This window comes from Stegastes partitus, unplaced genomic scaffold, assembly GCF_000690725.1.
Source record: "Stegastes partitus isolate 25-593 unplaced genomic scaffold, Stegastes_partitus-1.0.2 Scaffold452, whole genome shotgun sequence".
Classification (NCBI taxonomy): Eukaryota; Metazoa; Chordata; class Actinopteri; family Pomacentridae; genus Stegastes; species Stegastes partitus.
In genome coordinates, this window is record NW_007578183.1 from 4,512 (window position 1) to 23,252 (window position 18,741).

General features: G+C 41.5%; 1 protein-coding gene across 1 annotated transcript; it reads left to right on the forward strand.

The window, feature by feature from the left end:
- Positions 1-380: 380 nt before the first annotated feature.
- pgm1 (phosphoglucomutase 1) lies at positions 381-10,264 on the forward strand. Its single transcript, XM_008286358.1, has 11 exons — positions 381-717; positions 2,716-2,878; positions 3,049-3,192; positions 3,518-3,643; positions 3,892-4,082; positions 4,782-4,936; positions 5,052-5,167; positions 5,259-5,394; positions 6,223-6,406; positions 6,838-6,972; positions 9,234-10,264. Exons 1-11 carry the CDS (start codon positions 472-474, stop codon positions 9,321-9,323), a joined length of 1,686 nt encoding a protein of 561 aa, XP_008284580.1. The 5' UTR covers positions 381-471; the 3' UTR covers positions 9,324-10,264.
- The last annotated feature ends 8,477 nt before the right edge of the window (positions 10,265-18,741 follow it).

Here is an 18,741-nt window from a genome sequence, read left to right on the forward strand (position 1 = left end):
AACATGGAGTGTCCCTATTTTGCTTTATTTTCATTTACACTAACGTTAGTTGAACGTTTTTAGAAAAGTAATTCAATGAGTTGTAATTCTGACATTTATAGTCAGAATTTTTATTATTAATTTTGTTGTAATGATCTGGGGGTGGCATGGGGGGGCTTCTGTGAGCTCAGGGTTTTTAAAGTCCTGCCCACGGTCCTGTACAATATTTACTCACCACACTACAATATCATACATTTATTTATTTATAGATTTTTTATTATTATTCTCAAGTGGTAAGATATGACAGTTTCCTACCTCTGGAGCTGCTGAACGTGCTCCCTACTTGCCCTTTAAACCGGGGAGGCGGGTCTGTGAGGGGGAGTTGTCCGGAGTGTACGTGTGGCTGCCCCGCCGCCGCAGTCGCCTCCTCATCGGACCAGACTGCGGATCACACGGGGTGACCTGAGGTGCTCACTGGGGGGTCAAGAAAAAATGGTGAAAATCACGACAGTGAAGACCAAGCCGTACACGGACCAGAAGCCCGGGACGAGCGGCCTGAGGAAGAGGGTGACGGTGTTCCAGCAGAACCAGCACTATGCGGAGAACTTCATCCAGAGCATTATCTCCGTGGTCGAGCCCGCCGAGCGCCAGACGGCCACTCTGGTGGTGGGAGGAGACGGCAGGTTCTTCATGAAAGACGCCATTCAGCTGATCGTTCAGATCGCAGCTGCCAACGGGGTCAGTAGGAGAAGGAAACACTGTGCACCTCTGCCTCCCTCAGCCCCTGTGGGTGAAGCTAGCTGAGAACACAGTAGCAGCTCAGCTAGCTAGCTACAGCCGAGCTAGCTGCTATTCCTCAGTAACTACTTTGTTGTGTTGTGTATGATAGTTTATAAGTTAGCTCTTAGGTTAACTACTGAGAGCGGTCGAGTGACTTAACTAGCTCAGTGCTAACTGTGACACTTTTAGCATTCAAAATATAAACCAAGAACACGTGTCTTTAACAAGCTAACGCTCTCACTGACAGTTAAAGTTGTGTTCTGGGTCTGAACGTTACAGGTTGATGCTAGAAATACAAAGTGAATGACTTAAAGTGAATGTTAGCTAACTAACTCTACGTGACAAGTCAAGCTTCCCTCATTCCTGTGATATCACACTGTTGGAGCAAAGATGACTTTCCTGCCTTAACTTGTTTGATGCTGGTCTGGATTTCATTAAGATCGTGTCAATGGAAAACTACTTGTCCAGAGCAGGAACCCCTGACAGGTGCCATCAGCAGCCGTCTGGGTTTCCCTGCTCTGTCTCCGATGGCCTGCATGACCGCAGTGATCTTTTGGTTAAAGTGCCACTTGCATATCCAACGATTACCTTTGACATTTACACACCGACACGACGCCGTTACTCTGCTGCAGATCACTGATGAATAATTCTTTAATGGGGTTTCACAAACGATCTTAGGTTTTAGTCTTGCACAGTTCTATAAATGACAAATGTTGTTCTAGTGTTGTAAAGGGAAGCGTTTAAACCGTAACGCCTTGTTGTTTCATAATGATCTCCGCTAAATGTCACTGGCTGCCTTCACCGTGATGCTGCTGAAACGCTTTGAGGCGAGCAGGGGGCGTGACGAGCAACGTGCAGCTGCTCACGTTGCCCTGCATATGTCTGCACAATGGATGGGAGCTGCACGGCCAAGCGCAGAATGCATGGATATAGGACATGCTGTACATTTAAGCCATTTGAGCCATTTAAGCAACCGATGCTGGGGATTTAATACTAACAGTCAATTGCAAGCATGAGACAGCCTGGACACACTGGTTGCTGGCTAAACTGTCTCTTGAGATGACTGGTGTGTCTGTTGTAGATGCTGCCAGTAGGGTTAAGTTGCACAAAGATGTCTGATCTGTTTTTTTTTTTCTGGTCTATGTTAGGAAATAGTGGAGAAATAGTACCATGGACTAAGTTACAGAGACAGAGACACTACTGTTTGCATGTTTGCACAAAGCAAACCGTTGCACCAGCAGTGTGATTTCAAAACTAAAACGCAGTCAAGATGCTGTTTCTGTATACCGCAATCATGAAGCACTTCATAGAAGTACTGTGTGGATTGAAGTTATTTAGTTTTTCAGTGGCATAAAAAGTGATCGGGGTGTGTCTGCTTTTGTTTGTGCAGTATGTTGATAATGACAATGTGTAAAGGTAACTATGATACTGTGTCAGTGTCTCTATCACAGCTTGCACTCCGACCTACATGTTATTGACCCTTAGTAGGCTGATAAGGTTGTTTTTAGGGCTGGAACTGGTTTGATTGCTAGTAATCGTGGAGATTGATATTAGGAGCAGATATACATTTGCAGCAGAATTATAAACACAACCCAAAACTGCCTTAAAATCTCTTTTGTTAGTATTTATTAAGAGAGACCTTTCAAACATTTTACACTTCAGTCTTAATAAGCTGGTTCTGGTGATTATCAGGGTCCTATAATATAGTTAATGACAAAGTTAGTGCTTCGACTTAATGAAGTCATCAAATCAATGAATAGGACAAAAAAAAATCTGCAATGTAGTTCACTGATGCAAAGCCGCCACTTAAATTAATCAAAATTTGCACTCCCCACACTGGCACATTCCTGCTCCTTAAATGTGCAACATGTTTGGATTACCCCCATTGTACCACCTTCCTCTCTTTATCCTTGTGTCTGTAAGTTTATGCATGTGCACATGTGTTCCTGGTTGCAGATCAGTCACCTGGTGATTGGTCAGAATGGCATCATGTCCACCCCAGCAGTCTCCTGTGTGATCCGCAAGATAAAGGCAGTTGGTGGAATCATCCTCACAGCCAGCCACAACCCAGGCGGCCCCAATGGAGATTTTGGCATCAAGTACAACATTTCCAGTGGAGGTGAGACGACACTTACAGTTCCTCTGTAGTCCAAACAATGAGGAGAAATGCGTCATTTTAAAAAACACTATTGCACTATTTGGCGCTTCATCTGTATTTGATGCATTATTTGATTCAATGTATCTGTTCGTACATCATTTCTAAACATGTTTTTTGCTTTGCTTCCCCAGGACCTGCTCCAGAGGGCATTACAAACAAAATATTCGAGGTCAGCAAAGGCCTGCAGGAGTATTTCATCTGCCCAGAGCTCAAAGTGGATCTGTCCAAGATCGGCAAGCAGACCTTTGAAGTGGACACTTTCAAGCCCTTCACAGGTACGTAGCCTCGAAAGCAGAGTCCTGTCTTTAACGGAAAGATAAACTGTTTATTACAAGTCATAAGTTAATTTGTTCAGTGCTGGAAATTGATATTGGCAACATGAAATGTAGAGTGAAGTTCAACCAGGACTTGGCAACAAACAAGTCTCTCTGCTGCTTGTTAACACGATTTAGTCAGTTGAAATGTTAAAAAAATCTAGTTGGTGCCCTGGGAAATATTCCTAATAGTGTGACTAGTATGTAATGATAGTTGATTTTGTAAGTCTTTATCTTGACATCTGCCACCATTTTAATTGTGCTGTTTCCTCTTTATTTGTCTTAGTGGAGATTGTGGACTCAGTTGAGGCCTATGCTGAGATGCTACGGGGAATCTTTGACTTTGCCGCACTGAAGGAGCTTCTCTCCGGAGCCAATCACATTAATGTCCGACTGGATGCTATGCATGGAGGTATGGAGCGGCATGTCTCAACCGTAAGCCTTGTGACAGGGAAACAGATTGCACAGACCATATTTGGACCAAAAGCTGAGACAGTGGAAACTAGGTTCTTGCGTTAGTGTGAATAAATTGGCAACAGAAGACATACATAGAAAAAAAATTCTTAGCACATCACAGTGTGAAAGAGTTTAATAATGTCATTTTGTAGGTGTCCCTGGCAACATGTATCGCCCCTCTAATGACACTTGCTCTCCCTCTAGTGGTTGGCCCTTATGTGAAGAAGATCGTGTGTGAAGAACTGGGTTCTCCTGCCAACTCAGCCGTCAACTGCGTCCCCCAGGAGGACTTTGGTGGCCACCACCCAGACCCCAACTTGACCTATGCAGCCGACCTGGTCAACACAATGAAAGGTGGAGAATATGACTTTGGAGCCGCCTTTGATGGCGATGGTGTAAGTGGTTGAACTTTTTTTTTGAGAAGATGATTTTTACAGATTACTGGGAAGAGGTGAGAGCGGACTTGTGAAGTCTGTGAACTGGATTTGAATCGATGATGTCAGCTCACATAAAACGACTTTAATAAACTCTGGTCTGTTAACTGTTTAATTTTGAGTTTTTCTCTCTAATAGGCCAGAGTCAGTAATCAAAATAATGGGACTGGTTCCCAGGGTGAGACAGAATTGATCTCATTTTGACTTTGGCACAACATGTAATGAGGACAGTGAATGTTTTTCGTTAGCGGTTTTTCTCTGTAGCTCTGACACTTATCTCATGTTTCGTGAAAGGAGCAGATTAAATATATGGCAACATTGGTAATATGATAAAAAAAAAAAATCATTAAGGCATACTTACACAATTTGTCATCCTTCTGCTGCCTTCAGAATTCATAATGAGATGCAAGAAATATTGTATTTACGAGGTTTTCTTTTACATTTTGAAATCCTAAAGGGAAAACAAATCAACTGTAGATCAGTGTCTGTAGAGATTCAGTAAATCTTTCACAAATGATGGACAGTAAAATGTCTTGTGGCCAGTCACCACACTGAACAAGTATTTATCTCAGGTAGCATATTTTTAGTCATGCTGCTGCTTGTGATTGTTGACCTTGATTTCTCTGCCACTTTTTTTTTTTTTTTTTACTACATCCTCAGGACCGCAACATGGTGCTGGGTAAACATGGCTTCTTTGTGAACCCCTCCGACTCTGTGGCTGTCATTGCTGCTAACATTACCAGCATCCCTTACTTCCAGAAGACTGGTGTCAAAGGACTGGCTCGCAGTATGCCCACCAGTGGAGCCTTGGACAAGTAAAAACTACACAACAACATTACGGCTAATCCTAAATTTTCCTTCTTGGGTAAATTGAAACACCGCTCCCACTGGTTGCTCAGATTTTCTTATGAAGTTTATTATGTGTTTCAGTGTGGCTAAAGCTCTGCAGATGCAGCTGTACGAGACTCCAACTGGTTGGAAGTTCTTTGGGAATCTGATGGATGCTGGAAAACTCTCACTGTGTGGAGAGGAAAGCTTCGGCACTGGTGAGAGCAAGTCATCTGATTTATGCAGCTTGGACTCCAGTAAGAGAAAGCAGCCACTCATCCCTTCTCCTCTCTCTTGCTAACTAACCAGGCTCGGATCATATCCGTGAGAAGGACGGCTTGTGGGCGGTGCTTGCATGGCTGTCGATCTTAGCCACCAGGAAACAGAGCGTGGAGGAGATCATGAAGGATCATTGGCAGAAATTTGGCAGGAACTTTTTCACCAGGTCAGAAATTATTCCTGTAGAACATTTTGGGAAATGTTTGATAAATCCCCAAAAAAGGAGTGTTTGAAGTTGCTAGTAGTAAGAAATGTTGTTAATCTTTGTTAGTCCCAGGACTTTGTTCTAAAAACACCCTCTGGGACCATCAGGAATGTAGGTGGCTCAAATGGAACTCTGGCACCTTCCAGTGGCAAATTAAAGAAGTGCAGCACTTCAGACTTTACGTACAGTTGTCCTCAAATGTAATCATACCCTTCCATTAAAGAAAAGGCAAAATTCACAATAGTACCTCAAATAACTAGAAACTGAAAAAATAATAATAAATAAAAAATTGGCAAATTATAATTTAGTGAAATAAGACATTGCTTTGTAATTGTGGTTGAAAAGAATAATTTTAAAAAACAAAACTGTCCCAGACACATTGAGCACTTTGCTGATGAGCAGTGAGCCAAACTCAGAATACCTGTCAACAGGTGCAGAAGTCTGATTGTATTTGGGTCGAGCCCTAGTTTGCTTGTTGTTGTTTTTTTAAAAAAATATATTTCCATTGAACCACAATTCTTAAGCAATTTCATGATTTTCATAATTTTCTTTTATTTATTATTACTTTTGTCAATTTCAACTTTCAGAGACAGCTGTTTTTTTCCTTCTCTAATGGGAGGGTGTGAATACATTTGAGGACAACTGTAGCTATATTTACTCTTTGCTCCAGTTGCTTTTCTTTTTTCAAAATGAAAGTTAAAGCAATAACCTTATAACCAAAAATCAACCACTGTCTAAAGCCAGTTATGAACAACATTATTGTTTTTACATCAACAACTTTACATTCAGGTACGACTACGAGGAGGTTGACTCGGATGCCGCCAACAAGATGATCAAGGATCTGGAGACAGCAATGTTCGATCCTTCCTTTGTAGGAAAGAAGTTCTCTTCAGGCGATAAGACTTATGAGGTTGCTATCGCTGATAACTTCGCCTACACAGACCCTGTGGATGGAAGTGTGTCCAAAAACCAGGTAGGAGACCAAGTTCTGTCTGTGTTCTCTCAGTTTACTTTCTATCAGCAGATGTAGTCCATTGCTCAGACCAGATACTGCAATAGTTTTATGTGCTCACATTTATGTTTGAGGAGTGTTGGATCCATCCGTTTTCAAGTCCAACTAAAAGTCTGTGTCCAATTAAGCACTCAAAGAACTTCTTCCTTACAATCAAGCCTTAATATTTTAATGTGATCCCACGCTGTTTTCAGATGATATATTAACAGTAATGACACAATTCAAATATTGGCTGAATACCTTATGAAGTCATATCCTAAACTATCAGCATGCGACCGCGTGAATTATTGTGCCTCATACATTATACCTCCACATGTTTTTTTCCACTGACTGTACATTTTCATTCATCATCATCTCCTCTGTCTATCTTTGTTTGTCTCTTGCTCCATCAGGGTCTCCGGATCATCTTTTCTGACGGATCTAGGATCATTTTCCGTCTCAGCGGTACAGGCAGCGCAGGAGCAACCATCAGGCTCTACATTGACAGCTATGAGAAGGACCCGCAGAAAATTAACCAGGATCCACAGGTCAGGACAATGAGGAGTAGTTCCAGCTGGTTTGATCCAGTGAGAAAAAGATGAGACAATGAAGTCATCAGACAGGAAAATAAACATCCATGGTTTTAATATATGGGATTAATATAGTTTGTCACACCATCACCCTCCTTAGTTACAACTGTCAAAGGTTTGCTTACATGGGCGCCAAAAACCGTTCAGGCTGGCTGGAATGATCTGTAATATGCAGGATGGCCAGTTCGCATGGGGTGGAGCTCCCCCCGAAAAAAACAAGTTCCAGAGATTTTATTCAACACGGGAGATGATGGAGATGTTTGGCCGAGTTGTGAGTTATGGCAGCTTATCAAGGCCAGTATGAAGAGAGGGAAACTTAGCACAAGGGGAAAATAAAGAGTGTGAGCTCCAACTAGACACTTCATAAAGTCGTTCTTACTGGTGTGGACAGGGAGGTGATGTAGTACAAGGAACCAAGACAAGAGAGAAAAAAGTGAATAAAAGTTCCTCTCAAGCCCTTTATCCTCGTCGGCGCTTACACACCATGAATGAACAGATAAGCAGAAACATATTGCTTCAGAATCTTAACTCGACAGATAAATGGCCGTGAGGTTAATGGTTCAGTTGGCTGACTTTGAGTAGGTTTGATTTATTCACCCAGAGGGTTACCTCTTCATATGAGCAGATTCATAGAAGAAAAGAAAGCACTTTATAGAAGCTGCTTTGCATTTTTACCAAAAGCACTTGTTTTGGGAAGCTGGTGTTTTCTGTTATATTGTTATGGTTTAGACAACAGTTTTAAGAAGATAATTCAATGCTAGCAGATCTCTGGTTGGACTGTGATAGCTGATCTTTCTGCTTATAGGTCTGCAACTCAGATTAGCTGCTAATTAAAGGCAAATGCATGAGCAGTGTCTCACAAAAGACTGCATCATTTAGATTAAAATTTTAGATTTAAAAAAAGATTAAAGATGATAAAGCTTTAAAACAAAAATTGCTCTCAAGATGAGTAAATCACTGTGCTTTTAAAAAATGTGAATCAAATTCAGTGTCAATAATGTTAATGTTACCAAGTTGCTTGACACTTTGACCCCATTCAAAAATGTTGTAGTCATTCAGAATAAATCCATCCATACACGTCTGTACACCCCTTAATCTTCACTGGGGTCGCGGGGGGGCTGGAGTCTATCCCAGCTGACTCAGGATGAAGGCAGGGGACACCCTGGACAGGTCACCAGTCTATCACAGGGCTACACTTAGAGACAGACAACCAAGCACACTCACATTCACACCTATGGACAATTTAGAATCACCAATTAACCTCAACATGTTTTTGGAACTTGTGGGAGGAAGCCGGAGAACCCGGAGAGAACCCACGCTGCACGGGGAGAACATACAAACTCCACGCAGAAAGATCCCGGGTGTTCTCACCAGGACATGAACTGACAACCTTGCTGCGAGGCAACGGTGCAAACCACTGCGCCACCTTGCAGCCAATTTAAAATAAATCAAACCATGTTAATATAAAGCATGCTGTAAAACACCCAGAGTTGAGCAAAGTCCTTTAAATGTTATAAGACTGGTGGCAATAAAAAATATCTGCAAAAAGAGATGACAGAAAACAGGATAAAAACTCACAAAATCTATTTGTCAAATTAAACAAAATGAACATAAAATGCTAAGAAACAAGACAAAACAGGACAAAAACTTGTAATTGTAAAATGTAATGCATACAAAATACTAAAACATTGAGACCAATGAAAGCAAAACGCAACTAAAACTGTACCCATCTTGAGTGTTCATCAGGGAGTAATATTTGTTTGAACCAGGAATGCTCTCCCAAAGCAGATGAAGGTGATTCAACAGCCTTCAAAATAGTGGATTTATGTAAACATTACTTCAAAGGAATATTTTGATAATTTGAAATATTTAGAAAACGTGCATTTTTGCTTTTTTTAATCAAGCATAGATAGATAAGATACCGCTGTCATACCCATCTTTTAAGACCGAAGCCAGGAGATCGTATTAAGAAGTTAAGACAAATAGTAGAAGCTGGGTGAAGCTGCTTATTTATTGCCTGGCAGAGTTGAAGGGTAACACTTCTTATGCTTAGCTTAGCTTGTTTAACTCTTTACTTCATTGAGAAAAAAGCATTTGAATTCTTGTTACTGTATATTAGTGTATAACTTCTACTTCTTGCATGAGAAGCTGCATGTATTGACAGATTTGTCTAAATGGCCCAGAAAGTCAGATGTTCTTTGCTCTTTGTCATTGTCCAGGTGATGCTGGCGCCCCTGGTAGACATTGCCCTCAAAGTCTCTAAGCTCCACGAGAGTACTGGACGCACCGGCCCAACTGTGATCACATGATTCCTCTACCACACTGCCTCCACTCACGCTCAGCAACGGGATACCTCCGCTCTCTTGGGGGCGAAGCTGCCCCTGAATGCTGTCTTGGCTTGGGTTGCTGGCCGCCTCAAAGTCAGAGCAGGGTGAAAAACTGAAAGTCAACATGCACGTTGAATACAGGAAAATACATGAGGAGCTGCTGATTTTGCCAAAAGTCATCCACTGCCGTCTTCTAGTGCTAGACTACTGTAAAGTGAGCTAATATGCTGTTGCTTCTTCTTGTCTTGACACCTTTCAAGTGACCCATCTTACATAAAGACCTGGAGTGCGTTCCAATATTCATACTGCCATACTATGTAGTATGTCCCAATACACAGTGTGTCAGAATAGCAGGATCACCTTCTACATGTGGTTGCATTTTGCAGTGTTCAAGCCAGCATGCTTTTCTAGCTGTTCTGACCCACAGTCCTCTACACAGTGGAAAATATCTCACATATGTCGGTACATATATACGTGTGTTAACAAGCTGGAGCGGCAGGTAGATTAATGAACAAGACGATCAAGTTGCAACGTTCTGGCTGTGCGTCATAAATGAATGACTTGAGTGTCAGTGTCACATGTCCAGTAGCACATGCTCTCACTGTGATTTAAGGAAAACAAACTTTAATGACTCAAAAGTGGACTTAAACTGCCTCATGTAATTTCTGGAACCGTGTTCAACTGTGTTATTGTCCAACTGTCTCCCTGCTCTGTCATTAAATGGAGAAACTGCCAAACTGGCCATAGATCAGCAATCTGGGGCAACCTCACCCCTTTCCCTCCTCTCCCCCCACCCCTTTATTGACCTGGTGCCTTCCCCCAACCTCTTTGCTCTAAAACCACCAAAACAGCCTCTCAACTTGAACCACCGTGAAATTCTTGTGAACTAACATCCACCATTAATAAAAGAACCTTACACAAAAGGGATGTGGTCATGTTTTAAAATGTTTTTCTTTAATTTTCCGAGTACATGATTAGTGCTTTTCATTCGTAAGCATACGTCTGTCATATACCCACAAGTACTAATAGATACTGTACCTTTCCTTCAAGAAACCAGCTGGTGTTGGGAGCAGCGATAATTGCCTGAACAGAGCAGGATTAAGAAAACTGTGCATTCACAGTAGAAACCTGACACAGGAGTGTGTGTGTGTGTGTGTGTGGTGGTGGTATTAATGATAGCTTTTGTTCAGTCGGGAAATTATTCAAGATAAATGCAGAGATCCTGTCCAGCAGCAGGGGAGCCAAATCGTAGGACAAGCCTCCAGGAGAATAAAGTGCTTCGAAAAAAGTCAATGCCTCTCCAAAGACATTCCTGCGGCAAGTAGAGATGTAAAAACTGATGAATTCTCTCTTTCCCTCACAAGTCTTCTTCTGTAATGAGATAGTCACTGTAATCCTGATTAACGATTAGGGTTACAAAGTGTCAGGAGGTCGGAGGATCCTTCAGGCTATATCTAAAAACAAACATGAGCTGAAATGTACATTTTTTTGGAAGCGTAGTTTTTCACAAGGGGGAATTAGTGAATGATGCCTGACACAGCTTTGGACTATTTCAGACTGCAGGTACTGGACTGGAGTCAACGTTTTTTCTTACACAAGTCACATATTTGGATGTACAATGGCAACAATTTAGTTAATTGGAGTGACGGTGGAAAATCAGGTGCACCCACGCACCAAACGGCACTCTGAACATGAAAGAGAAAATTGGCCTCAATCACAGATGGCACATTTTACACCAATTTCTGTCATGTATGCCAGCATCATTCATTCTAACCAACACCATCAGCTCTACCTGTTTGCACTACCAGTTAAGCCACTTTACAGTTAAAGTCCCTCAGCTGGAACTAATAGGCCAATCCAGTTGTATTTTCTTGCAAATATCTAAAGAGTTTGACGTATGATGACATTATGTTACAGCTGACTATTACTGCTAATTTACATTTCCTGTGATTTTACTGACACGAGCTTTTAGGCGCACATTTCACATGGCATTGTTAACTTCTAAGAGCTACATCTGAATAAATGTTTCCAATCTTTAAATCTGTGTTTACAGTGAGATTGCAGATAGGGCTTTTAAAGCCAATCGCAATCCTTCAAAGGTGCAGTCTGCAGCATTCGTGATGTACAAGCGCTCCAAACAGTTCCTCTCACTTCCCTTAGGAGTCACAATAACAGGGTGGAAATGTTTTCATGCTGCATTGTTCAGATCCTGTCAGTCTGACATAGTGCAACGCATAATGTGTTCCTCTTGTTTGGCTCCTAATGGCTTACAGGCTGTATTTGGATTGGCTGTCATTACATCAGGTAATCACAAAAAGGCTTACATTAAGCTGGCCAGGTCCACAGCTATTAGATGTCCAAATGGCTTTCTCTGGAGCTGGCGTGGAGCCGTGTGTTTTTAGAATGGCCTGTTCATTGCTCTCATGCAAGAGGAGGGCAACGCAGCACACAAAGACATCATTCTCAAAGTCCTCAAATAAGGACTAAGCAAAGCAATGAGGTTTTGCTCCTCTGGTTCTTGTGGTTCTGCCTGCATGAGACTTTTCCTCTGCTTGTGCACAAAAAGTGATAACATATTAAGAGTCTGGGAAAGGTAAGCTTTAAAAAAAAACAAAAAAAACAACTGACTGTATGATCTAAACTGTATCCCAGCCTGGTTGTCATTCCAGAACTTTAGTGACCATTCTTTGTTTTGGTAGTTTCATCATAGGAAGCTCATGAGGATAGCGTCACATGTTAGTAGAATTACATGGTTGAAATAATAGTGCAACATTAGTGGCTGGACTCTTGCTCACTACTCCTGCACTGGAATATTAAACAGCAAGTTTGGTATGTGGTAATCTGATAAAACTCAAATTTATTTGTAGTATCTACTAAAATAATAAGGGTTATAAATAATGTTTTTTTTTTTTCTTCTTACCGATCTTATTTCCAATAGGACCCACCTGAAAGTCAACTGGATATGTAGCAAACAGCCACAGCATTAAAACCACTGTCCGTTAAGAGTTTAAGAGACATTCGTTATTTCAATACAATGAGATGTTCTTTTGGGAAACTTTGGTTCTTGGCCTTCATGTAGATGTTGCTTGACTATGACACATCTGACACACCAAACACACACCCCTCGTGGCAACGGCAGTTCCAGAGAGCAGCAGCCTCCCCTGACGGAACAATGTGCCCCACCACACTGTAAAAACTACTTACAAATGGTTCAAGGAATACAACAAACATTTAAAGACACTGACCGGGCCTCCAAACTCGCCAGATGACAATCTAATTGAGCATCCATTGAATACACTGTAAGACATTTGGTAAACCAGCCTTGATAACGGTGCTGAGCACAACTGATGATTCTAAATTCTCCATAGATGTGAATGTGAGTGTGTTTGGTTGTTTGTCTCTGTGTGTAGCCCTGCAATAGACTAGTGACCTATCCCTAAGTCAGCTGGGATAGGCTCCAGCCCCCCCTGTGACCCTAGTGAGGATCAAGCAGCATATAGATAATGGGTGGATGGATGAATTCTGAACCTATTGGTGGATAGCTAGCCAGCTGAGAAGTCATGACTTGTAAATAAGACAACTTTGCATGTAGCAGAAGTCATACTTCTTCTTGTTCCTGCCACCAGTCTAACAGAGCAGTTAGCTTCCCAGTTGAAGATGAAAGTGATGGTGGTCTACTCAAGTCAGCTTTCCTTGTAAGACCACAATCTGGATAAGCAAGGATGCTACTGGAACTGTGATAACTAGATTTGAAATTGCAGTCTTTCACTTCTGCTCTAATTCCAGTACAGTAAATTTCATTACCTACTGGTCTATAACAAACTACCCCTGTCTGACACTAACTGGGAACCTCTATAGTCCCAACAAAAGTCTATGCGTTATACCCCAACCAGCCACAACATTATTCCTTCTGACAGATGGAATGAATATTTTTGATCATCTCCTTACAGTGCAATGCTCTGTCGAGAAACGTTGGGTCCAGACATTCATGTGGCTACATCGACACATACCACCCACCTAAAGATTGTTACGGACCAAGCACAGTCCCCCATGACCATAACATTCCCTGACAGCAGCGGCCTCCCCAGCAGGTCAATGCAATGCAATGGCTTGAGGAACATAACAAAGAGCCCAATGCATTGAATTGACCTCCAAACTCTCCAAATCCCAATCCGAGCAAGTATCTAGGGGGCTCACTCTAACAAGCCTGATCCATGAAAGCCACAACCCATAACCCACAGGACTCAAAGGATCTGCTGCCAGTGCACTGGTGGACGATATGACAGGACACCCACAGAGGTCCTCTGTCTGCTTTGACAGCAGACGATGGACCTACACAATCTTCGCCATTATTATTCATCATACCAAATTTAAAAAGGGTTCTATATATTTTCAAAACTTAAGGTTCCGCTTTTCTGTCTTGCCTGGAAAAGATCCATTTGATGTTCTATTGAGAGACTTTGGTGTGCTATTTGTACACCTGATGGATGCTAAGCTAAAAGCAAAGTAAGTGAGGAACCAAAACTACTTTGTCTGCAGCATGATATCTCCTCTTGCTCGTCTGCTAGAAGTGAACAAGCTTTGACAGGGTGTGTGAGGCTAACAAAGTCTCAGACAGTCCTGGCACTAACACATGTAGAGGCACCACATGAGTCATCACCATCTTTACACTCTCAGTTTTCCCGGTCTGGAGCCGAAGTGTACAGGATGATGTGTGAGGCCATAAAAACTACTCAGCAACTGGACGAGATGAGTTGGAACATTTCTGACCACACAGTTGAAGCGAGCAGTGTGGAGTGGAGGCTGAACTGTGTCTTCGTCTGGCTCTCGGGCAATAAGAACACTAATACTCTTGGAGACACCGCACTTAAACGGCCCATTGTCCCGTGGAGTGTTTGTTTGATGGGGAGACTGTCCGGACCTTTTCTAAAGTTTAAGATGAAGGAAAATGCGAATACTGCAGCTTTACACTGCACCACAAATAAACATGTTAAAACTGACTGTTTGCTGTAGGCAGACAAAAGCGCAATGTGTGTTTTTCCCCTTTTAGCCTGATTTATCCAACAAAAAAGCAGCACTATGTATCCCCTGCTCTGTATGCGCTGCACTAAAAATACAAACCAAAGAAGGAAAATGTAGTCAAACCCTGTAATGTATTGTGTTACATGTATTCAGCTGAAGCCATTATTGTTCTGCAGACTGAAACTTCACATAACTTAAGACCCTACAGAGAAGAACTGGACATTACAAAGTCGCCTTGGCACCAGTGCCCATTTTCTTGAGTTTCTGCGAGGTTTTTCCACCAGGTAATTGGATGTTTTTGAGGTGCTCAGTGTTTGTTCCTTTATTGTATACGTTGCCTGCTCTGAGAGAAGATTTCCTTTTCTCTTTTTGCTGGCAGATCGGCTCGGAAAAGTTCCTTGCAATCCTGCATTTGTTGTATATTAGCTCTGACTGCACTATGTTAATAACCAAGGTACACTCTGGTTTTGACAGAGCTCACAGTTGGACGGGTCAGGAGTGGGTGAGGGGGGATACAGACAACGCAGTGAGACTGATGTGGTCTGTCAGCCATTTAAGGATGTCTAACTGTGGCAGAAACTGTCTTGAATTATCTGCTGATTGAAGAATGTGCAAAGTGCTAACATATTTTCAGAAGAAAATCAGATAAAAGCACAAACTATTAGTGTCATTAGGATAAAGGGAGAAGCTTTTGGAGAAACAAAAACACAATGAAGATGTAGTTGATATCTTTTGAAAGCCTATCATGACCCTCATCCTTTGGTTCTCCTTTATTGACTGAGACATCATTGCCAACTTTGTAACAAAGAGCCTCCCTGTCCATGTGCTGTGGCCACAGCAGAAAGCCTCAGGGATCTGCTCTTCAAAGAGACCTTTAGAACCCTAATCCACTGCAACATGAAAGTTAGATGACTTTCACCATGCATGGTTGCAATTTTAATAATCTTATCCTACTTTAGGCAAAATGAAGTCGATAGACATCAAGGAGGAAAAAATAGGCCAATGTCAGAAATAATCTCACTACTTGATCGACCCAGCGGTGAGGTCTTCCCCCTCCGAATCCCCTTCCACTCCGCTGAGGCTCCTTATTACAGAGAAAACCACCTAAACACAGCTTTGGTTAAGTTCATCTGGCTGCTCGAACTGAAAATCTAAAAGGGTTCTTCAGAGGGAAACGTATGATGTACATCACCTCACACGTTTCTCCACACTGTAATCAGTCATGCCCAATTTCTTCTGGTTTGACAGTTATTTAGAGTTATTCTGTTTGAATTTGCTCCCCATGTGATATCACTGGAGCACAAAAGCCCTTTGTTGTGTTAATTGAAATGTTATGTGAAGTCGCACACATGCACCCATCTGACCACTACAAACACACACTTTCCTTCTGTGGTCCCCAAAAATCTCAGAGCCACCAGAGGTACCCTCAGAAAAAAAAAAGGTTCCTTAGAAGGCGCTTCAGTTCTTCAAAGCTCCATCACCATTTGAAAAACCTCTTTATTTAGGGGATGGTTCCTTATGTAAGTGATTCTTTGAAGCATTGAAAGATATATTTTGATTAGAGGTATTGGGTGGCAGGTGATTGCATGAAATCAGAGATGCAACTACCTGGGTGTTTTTATGATCAGTTAATCTGAAAATTATTTTCTCAACGAATTGATAAATCAACAGAGAACAGTTTTAACTGCCCAGCATAGTTTGACATCTTGTAATATGTAGATCTGTCTGACTAGGAACCCCACATATTAAATGCATCACAATAGAAGACCCCAAAATGCAGCAGATTGTTGCATTTATGGTGCACACATGAAACTGCGTTCAGTGTTTCTTGATTTGTAGTTTGGATCTGCAAGTTAATGTAAGGTTTTAGGGATGGATGTTTCCCCTCACAGTGATAGATTTTGTGCTTGTGTTACTATGTGCCTGACGTTTTTAATACCTTACTTCTCTGTAATTGAAAGAAGTGAAGAAGAATGTTAACTCTGTTCATGTGTTTGTTATTTAGCCTACACAGAATAATTTGATTTAAAATGCTCGAAGAACCATTTATTTTGAAAAATTAGTGAAGAATAATTTGAAAGACATAGTTTGCTGAACCACACGAGTGCACAAATACTGTCTTAAAAATGGCTCCTTAAAGAACCTAAGTTCTTTGGACCATATGTATTACCGAAACAACCATATATTGGTGAATCCTTAAAGAACTGTTTGTAGAAATGCTTCTTTAAAGAACTTCTTGCAAAAAAAAAGTTATTTTTGAAAATAAAACATGGTCCACTATGGCATCACTGCAAATAATGACTTGTGGTTCCACTTAGTACCTGTATTTGTCTCAGTGTAGACACACCAACCAGTTGAAGTCTTTGAAGTTGCTCACTGCAATTTAAAGAAGTTTGAATTAAGAGCAAACATATTTTAATGTTCAATGCAAATTTTACTTACTATAAAATAAAATGAAACATATTCTTACATTTTTACTTTTTCATGACCTCTAGCAAGAAAGAATTGTTATGCTCGGCGCGTTAAAGCGAGACTGAACGCTCACTCATCATTAGCAAATGAACTGCAGTCTCTATTTACATGTTGAATTGACCACAGCCCTGGTTTTGATCAGAGCTTTTGGCAGCTGTAACAGTCTGCTGCTTTGTATCCCTCAACCCTCATAATCACCATATTCCTAATTTCCTCAGCCTCTCAAGTAATGGTGGACCAGGGACACTGTGAAGATGTGTTGACATACAGTCTACAGTATTACAGGAACTCAACACAGAAGACCAGCGACTGAAATGTGCACACCCTTACGCTATCTCAAGGTTCACAGGAAGCTGAGGCTGTGCTATCTCTAAACTCTGGTTAGCAGCTTCTCTCCAGGGATGGCTTTCAGTGTATATGGAGAAGGGGAAGGGAAAAGGACGCCATGAGATTTGCATGGACCATATCCTGGCCTCCTGGGCCTGACAAAGAGCAGGAACATCAGAGGTGAAGTTCTGACGCTTGTAAGCAACCCACCTCACCCTCTCCTGGGTCTTCTATTGAAAATAATTCACTTTGGAGCATTATTCATGCATGCTATTCCTTTACTCTGTAACAGTTAAATCAAAACATACTCCAGAGAGGATGATGTTTCCCTCTAATGAGCAGAGGTAGGTCACAATATGGGAGAACCGGAGATGCTAAATTGTTACCATTCTTTTCCAGCACCACCACCCCCCCAAATGCCGGTATTAGTCTTTCAAAGTGCTCCGTGTGCGCAGACACACATGCAAAGACAAAGTACGTGTCAAAATCCAGAAGTGAGTGGAGGGAAAATGAAACAAGGTGTGGAGTTACAGAGGAGAAGTAACAATACTGTAAACCTCTGGAATTAATAATTGTGGTGAGGTGTGTGTAACTGTTTAACATGTCTGCAGGCATGATTGTTCCAAGCACAAGAGACCTTTGTCTTTTCTCCTTACAGTTCCTCTTTCCTCTTTTCATCAGCTCCTGTCTTTGTACATGTAAACCTCTGATGCAAATCAAATCACGTTCACTGAGTTAAACATTTGGATTTGGTTTTAATACTGCAGGTAATTCATCTAGTTAATATGAAGAGGTGTAGCAGCAGATGAATAAGCGTGTAGTTGATATCATATCAAATGTACAGTGTAAAACCATCTACAATAAACTACGCTGTCTCATTCAAATGGCTCGTTTTGGAAAGTAACGGGAAAGACTTCAGAGTCGGGCTTGATCGAGATCCTAGAAAAAGTCATAGTGTAGGGGCGACACACATACAGTTACTGCAGAAACACTGAGCTTCTATAGGAATATTCTCAGAAATATCCTGAGTGCAGTAAAGTACCTGCATAAAGCCAGGCTGAATTCACTATTCACACTCCTTCAATTTATTAGTGGTGTGTTTTTCGGTGTAATTTTTGTTTTTTTATTAGAGAATATTTTCCTCCTTGTAAACACTGGACCTTGTAAATCATACATACTGGAGATCGCCTGAACAAAATGGCTGCTTAGTGCCCCTGAGCCGGCAGGGACTGAGAAGCTTTCTTTAGGTTCTGCAATTCATTTTCGGTTATAAGTGACTTGCTTAAACGTATGCTCTGTGATTTTGCTTCAGTGTCGAATCCTTTAAAGCACTTAGGGAAAGTGAGGAGGAGAAAATACTGACGGAAAGGGACGAAGGACATTTACTCAAGGACTCAGTATGGATACTACAGTGGGTACTGCAGCAAGTGTTTTAATTACAACACGCTGTTAAAGATTAAAAACTTGTCTCGTTTTTTTTTTTTGTGCAAAATTTTTAGCTTCTGACGTCTCACTTAAAGCAGTGTGTAATCAGGCTTGCTTTTGAGATGCCTGAGTTGTGAACGGCTCCACCAAACAG

Bases quoted from the DNA above. Each gene is read 5' to 3' on its own strand.
- pgm1 (XM_008286358.1), top strand. From the start codon at position 472: ATGGTGAAAATCACGACAGTGAAGACCAAGCCGTACACGGACCAGAAG. The intron at 5,395-6,222 runs GTCAGAAATTAT...CTTTACATTCAG, and splicing joins GGCAGGAACTTTTTCACCAG to GTACGACTACGAGGAGGTTG. The intron at 6,407-6,837 runs GTAGGAGACCAA...TTGCTCCATCAG, and splicing joins GAAGTGTGTCCAAAAACCAG to GGTCTCCGGATCATCTTTTC.